Below are 7,471 nucleotides of genomic sequence, written 5' to 3'. Positions count from 1 at the left end.
TTTGGTCACCCCTAGGATTAGCCCTGGGCAACGCAGAATGGACAGGTCAAAGCTGCCCAGCTTTGGGGTCTCTGCGCCCACCAGCAGCCTGTAACTTGGATCCTTTGGCAGGTGGGCACAGAACGGCCAAATCCCGACCCTGGGCTGTTCCCACTCTGTCCTATGGAGGTGAGGTGGAGGAGCTGAGGCGAGTGCTGAAGCCTGTACTAACCGCCTCTGAATGAGATAGTCCTCCAGGATGTCCAGGCAGCGCACCATCTGGGAGAAGATGAGCACCTTGTGCCCACCGGCGATCAGCTTGGGGAGCAGCTTATCAATGAGCACCAGCTTCCCGGCCGCCTGGATCATCGCCTGCAGCTGGAAGTCTGGTGCCTCCGGGCTGTGCGTCTTACGGAAGTCTTCCAGGATCTTCTCCTCTGCCCCTGCCAGGTGAGAGGGGACATGAGCTCTTGGCAACGCTGGCAGTGCAGCTGCCCCCGGCCGCCCGTCCAGGGCAATAGCAAGCCACCATGTGAGGAACAGAGCCTGTGCAAGCCAATAAGGAGGCTGGCTAGAGACCTCCAGAATCCCCTGCACTCTGTGACCCTAGTCCTTCAGGGCTGGCTTCAGCTCTTGGCAGAACAAGCCAAGCTGGGATGTTGGGAGAGGGTCTTGTGACAGAACAACACCCCCAAGCACAGTGAGCCTCTCAAGGCCCTGAGGTGCCCAGATCACTGCATCCTGGGCTGGGCACAACCACACCAGCAGCAGCTGGCACGGGGGCCTGAGCTGGCTCCCACGCCGGGTGAGCTCTGCAGGCAGTGAGCAGTAACTGCTGCAGCAATGTCCGTCCCTCCCACAGCCCCTGTGCACAGCCCTCACCGTTGATGAGATACGGGTGGTTGCAGCACTTCCGCAGCTCCATCATGGTGTTGATGAGGTTGGGCATGTTGTGCTGGTTGGCACCCTTGGAGAGAAAGGAGAAGTTCTTCTCCAGGATGGCCCGGTAGTATTTCTTCTGGATATTGGTCAGCTCCACTTCAATGATGGTCTCCTGCTTGGGTGCCAGATTCTTCTCCACATCATCCTTCAGCCGTCGCAGCATCATGGGCTTCAGGATGGACTGCAGCTTCTTCACCTGCCAGAGCAAGCGCAGAGATTCACTGCCCTCCCTGCATGGCAGGCACACGGTGACAACAGCAGAGGGGCCTCCAGCGCTAGAGCCCCCCCAGGCTGGAGAGCCACTACAAATGTCCGCCGACAGCCAGGGCAACTTCAGGGTCTGGCTTCCTTGGGGCAGGCACGTGAGCGAGCAGCCCTGGGCCATGAGCTCCACGCGCTTCTGCTGCCAGCAGCCCAGTGAAGCGCCTGCTGCAGGAGCGCCGGGAGCTTCGACAGCAGCCGAGGCGCTGCCTGTGCCCCTGCCCGGGGTGCCCCTCAGAATGGTGATCTTTGTGCAGGCTCCACTGAGCCAGGCATTCACAGGGCAGCAAGACAGCCCAGGGGACGGAGCCGCCTTCCTGACCCGCGCTCAGGGGCGACTTCGGAGGATGGCTCCCCAGGGGATCCCGACAGGGGCGGCTGGCACCGGGACTTACGGATCTCCTCACCCCCCCTGCGCTCCTGCTGGTCTCAGGGGCAGAGTGGGGGGTAGCTGGGTGGGTTCCGGGGCCCAGGAATGCATGGGACAGCAGGGAGCCAGGCAGGGAAAAGCCTCTGCCTTGGCACAGGCTGGTCTCCTCTCTCCAGAGCACCGGGGGCTCTGTCACAGCTTTGCTTCTCCTGACTCAAGGAGTCCTATTCGCTTCCATGAAGCACGTCTGAGTGCCTAGCTTGGTGACCATGTGTCCCAGGAGCCTGTGCCAACGGTCACCAGCATCACTCCTCTAGGTACCTGCTCCTCTGTCTTCAGGTCTCCAAACTCCTCCAGGAAGGCTGTCTCTGAGGGGAACTGCTGCGGCTCCAGGAAATTCAGGAGGCTGAAGAGCTCCTCCACAGAGTTCTGCAGGGGCGTCCCAGTCAGCAGCACCTTGTGCTCCTGGGTATACACAGAAAACAGGTTGAGGGCTCAGACCCACTGGCTGGGTACAAGGAGTCCCAAGAGTGCAACACTCCCCGTCTCCCAGCCTCACGAATGCCCTGGGTGGCCTAGGGGCACACACACGCTCCCCAAAAGGCTCCTCTGGCCCTGGCACCAGCCCTGCCCCAGCCACTGCTACCCAGCACTGTACTGAGGCTCCCAGGACATGTCCCAGTCCAGCTCTGTGCAGCAACAACGGCCAAAACAGAGAATCCCACACCTGCCCTGGGCTTCTGCCCTGCCCTGGCACAAGACCCTCAGGCAGGGCTGTGCTGGGGGCAGTGACTGAGCCCAAGCCTCCGTGCAGCTGGGGGCAGGATGTTCCTCTTCAGGTCTCAGGTAGAAGAAGAGGGAACATGGCCCAGAGCCACGTGATACCACCAGGGACCTGCTGCTAGGGCCAGCATGGGCAGGGTGCTCCAAAACCAGGAGGGGCATGAGTGACTGTGGCCAGTGGGCATGGGAACAAGGAAGAGCTTTTTTATCATGTAGGTACATCTGCAATAAAAAGAGACAGGGGTCCAGACAAGCCCCCCAAGACCTGGGGGTGTGAGAGGTGGCTGCCCCCTCAAGGAGAACGCACTCCCTTCCATGTGTGACTCTCGGGGCCCTGGCTGCATGCCCCCCCGGGTGCTGCTTCCCAGGGCACACCAGCCACTCTGTCCCAGCAGTGCAGACTTGGGCACTTGCTCACTGCTCAGGCTGCTCCTCCCACCCAACCTAAGACACAGAAACATCCCCAAGAGTGACCAGCTATGAAAGAAGAGCAATTGGAAGGTGGGAGGCTCCCACAGGACTTGTGCAAAGGAAGGTGATGGTTACCAAGAGCAGGGGCCAGGAGCAACCCGGCTTTGCCCAGGCGTCTCACAAGCCAGCAGGGACCTGCTCAGGACACAAGGGCACAGGGAAGCAGCAGGGTCTTTGGGAACTGGAGATGTAAAGCTAATAATGTTCAGAGGCCTGGCGCAGCGAGAGGTGGGTGTGATGGCAGCTGGGTAGGGCTGGGAGATCCAACAGGCCCAACAGCCCCTGGTCCAGTCAGGCTGGAACACTCAGGAGCTGGGCTCCCAAAGTCCCTGCTCAGAGCAGCTCGCTGATCCTTTCTCACCCCTGTCCCTGCAGGGACCGGTCCCACGCCTGCAGAGCAGCAGGAGCCCAGCCTGGGCAGCACAGCCCAGCTCACCATGGCATGTGCCAGCCAAGCCACGGCCCCCACAGGTCACTGCCCCACCCCAACCCAGGGCAGCCTGCGGTGCCTCCAGAGCACCACTGCCCTGTCCACCAGAGAGGTCCCTGTCCCTGGCACAGCTCCAGCAACCTGATAGGTCCCCGACGGTTCCCCGCCCTGGCACGGGGCCTGGGCAGCTGGCAGTGGCCTCTCACTGCTGGGCACGGCCATCCCTCCCTCCCCGTGAAGCCGGGCAGGATGTGCTCACCAGGGCCATGAGCTTCAGCCCCTCCAGGAGCTTGCAGTTCCTGTTCTTCAGGCGATGTGCCTCGTCAATGACCACGCAGCGCCACTGGATCTTCTTCAGCTCCGGGCAGTCGGCAAGGATCATCTCAAAGGTGGTGATAACCACCTGGAACTTGAAGATGCCAGGGAGAGGGTTACCCTAGGGAGACACAAACCATACGCAGCGCTCAACTCCTGCAGGGCCACAGGACACCACCAGACATCCTGTCAACACATCGGTGTTAGCATCTGGTCCTAGCTGGGATTTCCCCAGACTGATCTCTCAAGCAGCAGGCAGGTTCCTGCCAGCCTCCTCACTGGCCACAGGCTGTGTCTCTCCAAACCAGACACTGCTTGACAAACAGCCTGGACAAGAACCACGGCTGGGGCTCAGCTGCACTCTCCTTTCTGTACGAGCTGGGCCTGTTCTTCACTCACACGCAGCGCACCGAGCCCGTGCCAACAAAGGGGTGCTAAAGGATCCCCTTCCCTCTCCAGATGGACCACGCGCTCCACACGCAGCTCGGCGCTTCCCCGGTGGAGGCAGCGAGGGCTGGGCGTGCCTCCCGGGAGCACGGCGGTCACCTGGGGGTCCCTGTAGACCATCTCGTACTGCTGGATCATCTGGCGGCTGATCTGGCTGCCGTGGTACACGATGGCGTTCATCTCCGTCCAGGTGCGGAACTCCCGCTCCCAGTTGGTGATGGTGGAGAGCGGTGCGATGATGAGGAAGGGGCCGTGGATGCCCATCAGGAATATTTCTGAGAGGAAGGTGATGGACTGGATTGTCTTCCCCAGCCCCATCTCGTCAGCCAGGATGCAGTTCTTCCTGCAGAGGTGGACAGGGGTGCATGAAGGTGGCTCTCAGGGGCAGGAACCACCCCAACACCAACCCCTCGATGGGCTGCCAGGCACATCGCCCGCACCCACAGCTCTCTGACACGTGGAGGGTGGGGGGACACTGGTACCGTGGCCCAAACCCATCTGGGTAAGCCAGACCATCCAGCTTCTTGCAAGACAATGGACTCAAAGTTAGGGTGAAAGATGCTTTCCTTTGGGTGCACACTAGCTAGAGAAAGACACATCTGGCAGCCGTCTGCAGCTGAGAACGTGCATACACCTGCACTCCTGCCACAGGCCTGGGGCACCAGCGGCCTGCCTCGTCCAAAACCCAGGCGTATCTCAGACCCATAGCTAAGCCCTACAATCTCAGAGACTCATCAGCATCTACCTGCTGGAAGAAACATTCCTAAAGGCTCAATTGCAAAGCCAGAACAACTCAAATTTTCTGGAGCTGCCCACCAGCTCCAGCACTGGAAGGTCTCAGTGGCTGCTCTGTCAGGCCCGTTTGTCAGCCCTGCTCCCCCAGCTCTGCTGCTCCTGCACACTTGGCCCCACTGCCAGCAGGACTCCTCGTGGGAGCACAGGCTGCCCGCCCCTCCTCACCTGTTATACCAGTTGAAGAGCAGCCAGTTCATGCCCTCCAGCTGGTACTCCCGCAGCTGGTTGCTGTTCTTATACTCCCGAGACTTCTCCAGTTTCTGCCAGGTGTCAGATGCTGGGCGCTCCTAGGAGAGGAGAGGAGAGGAGAGGAGGAGCAAGGTCCATGAGAGGAAGAGGCTAACACTCAGCGAGCCCAGCCCCCACACCTGGGGCTGTGCATCAGGACAGCACTCCAGAACAGTCACACACAGATTCACAGCAAAGTCTCGGGCTCTGGATCCCACCCTTGGATCCCACTAACCAGCCCGTCTGGAGGGGAGGATACAGGGCTTGCACTGCGGCAGCAGGGACGAGGTCAGCACTGCTGGACCTTGGAAAGACAGGGCCCCTGCCTGCCCAGGGCAGCCAGCTGCCAGCCGGGTACGTTACCTCCGGGTACGTTACCATGTGCTTGATTTCTGGAGGGATTTGGAGGGCTTCAAACTCTTTAATCTTCCCTGGGTCGACATCCTCCTCTAGCTCCCAGGTGCTCTCCTCATAGGGCAGCGAGCACCACTTCACCAGGTAGTGAGTGACCTCCTGCAGCACGGAGAGACGGGCTCAGAGGCAGTGTCAGGTCAGAGCAGGTCACCCTCTGCCCCCGTGCCAAGGGGTCCCCGGGGACAGGGCTGCACAGGGCTGGCTGCAAAGGCTTCAGGGTGCCCGGAGGTGACACGTGATGCACGGTGTGGGTCTGGGCCTCCTGCCAAGCCTCCCTCCCTCCCGCTACCAGGCAAGCAAGCGATGCAGCCACTCACCTCCCCGGTGTCAGGGTCCTTTGTGTGAGCCACCTCCAGAATCCGATCCACCTCCACGTAGTCCGGGTTGAACAAATCCTCATCAGGCTGCAACAGCAGAAAGAGAGGTGAGTTCAAGGTGACTCCAGGGTGAAACAGATGGCGGGCAGGAGTAAACAGCTGCGGGGCATCTGTCCCCAGGATGCTGCTAGCTGTGCACAGCACACCAAGCGCCCTGGACACAGGTCCTCGCATCTGTCTCTGGGCAGGGAGGATGCAGGAGCCCTGCAGAAGGCAAAGCTCTCGCTTTAGAGCAGCCACAGAGCTCCATGTTGCCCTTGCTGGGAGGCAGGAACGTCCTCTCCGGCCCATCTGGCCCCAAGGTACAAATCCATGACCTGTACACTCCAGCTTGCGAGCAGCATCCCGAGCTGTGACTGCCACAGCCCTGTCACACAGCACCCGCTGAACTCTGCTCCTCTGCAAGGGATGACACCTTGGTCCCTGTCCCTGCCTCCCTCTCCCTCCCCACCTTCAGCTCAGCAGTCACCAGCAGCAACCACCTAGGAGGCAAGGGCTGGGCCTCCTGCCAGGAGTACCCGGGGAGGAGCGGGCTTTGGGCTAGAGGGGTCCTTGGACAGACCAGGACGAGTCCAGGGCTTGGGGAGGGGAATCAGGCTTCTATGTCCACAGCCCCCCAGGCTCGTTAGCCACAGCAGAGAGCCCTTGCTCCTCACTAAACTGTCCGTGGCACAGTGTGTTCCAACACACGCTTTTTCTCTGCACCCTGGGAAAGACCCCAGACAGACTCAGGAGTGAGGAATTCAAACACCCCCCAGCTTTCCAACTGAGAAATTTTCATAGCCTACTGGCCTGATTTACACTTGTAAGGGGCAGTTTGAGGAGATCCAACACCTATCTTTGTGACAGCAAGATAAATTATAGAACACTTTTCATATTAAAGAAGATTAATCTGCTTATAGAGCAGAGCAGGCAGGAGCTGCCCTAAGCCCACGTATTTATAGCTCCCTCTATCCCACATCATCTCTGCTCCACCACGAAAACACCTCCAGCTCCGCACGCTGCCCTCCCTCCCACTGAGCAGCACTTCCAGGGCTGGCAGTGCCTGGCAAGTGACATCTGCCACCCTGCCCACACTCTGCCAGTGGCGCCGCGGGTGTTCAGGGCACTGTCACAGCCCCTTGGCTCCAGCGTCCCCACTGCACACGTTCTCCTGCCATGCCCTGGCTCAAACCAGCCTGGAAGCTCAAGGTGCCATGCCGCTGCCTGGGCATCGCCATGGTGCCAGTGAGGGGCACAGGCAGGGCTCTGGGCAGCACCCCAGGACCACCGAGCTCCATCAGAGCTCTGGCAGGGCTGGCACAGCTGCCCCGTGTGCCCTGCCTGCTCACAACCAGCCCGGAGCTGTTCTCGCCTGGGCAGGGAGGTGCTCGGCCCTTGCCCTGCTCAGCAGCCTCGCCGGGCCCAGATGTGCCAGATGTGCCAGCAGCTGCCCGCTGTGCTCAGCTCTCACCTCTGTAAAAATATGCTTCATCTGAGCCTGCTTGTTCCGGAAGCGCTTTATCTTCTGGGAGATCCTGGGGTCCTTCTCCAGCTCCTCCAGAGTCGCCCACTTACAGTGGAGGTAGGAGCTGCAGAGGAGAAAAACAGAAAATCACTAAAACGTGATCAAAGAGGCCTCTGGGCCCAACCCCACCTGCCAGGCAGAGCAGCGGGGAC

General features: G+C 60.5%; 1 protein-coding gene across 1 annotated transcript; it reads right to left on the bottom strand.

Moving 5' to 3' along the window:
- Window positions 1–211: 211 nt before the first annotated feature.
- On the bottom strand, window positions 212–7,383 carry LOC103771219 (chromodomain-helicase-DNA-binding protein 6-like; the record flags this gene model as incomplete). The annotated part of the gene is made up of 9 exons (XM_008938509.1): window positions 212–422; window positions 862–1,117; window positions 1,874–2,017; window positions 3,496–3,672; window positions 4,098–4,341; window positions 4,959–5,080; window positions 5,400–5,534; window positions 5,753–5,839; window positions 7,266–7,383. Coding segments are annotated over 9 exons (1,494 nt in total), but the record flags the coding sequence as incomplete, so codon positions are not given.
- Between the last annotated feature and the right edge of the window lie 88 nt (window positions 7,384–7,471).

The sequence above is a fragment of the Merops nubicus genome, unplaced genomic scaffold (assembly GCF_000691845.1).
Source record: "Merops nubicus isolate BGI_N331 unplaced genomic scaffold, ASM69184v1 scaffold39294, whole genome shotgun sequence".
NCBI lineage: Eukaryota > Metazoa > Chordata > Aves > Coraciiformes > Meropidae > Merops > Merops nubicus.
This window is presented reverse-complemented; position numbering and strand designations above follow the sequence as displayed.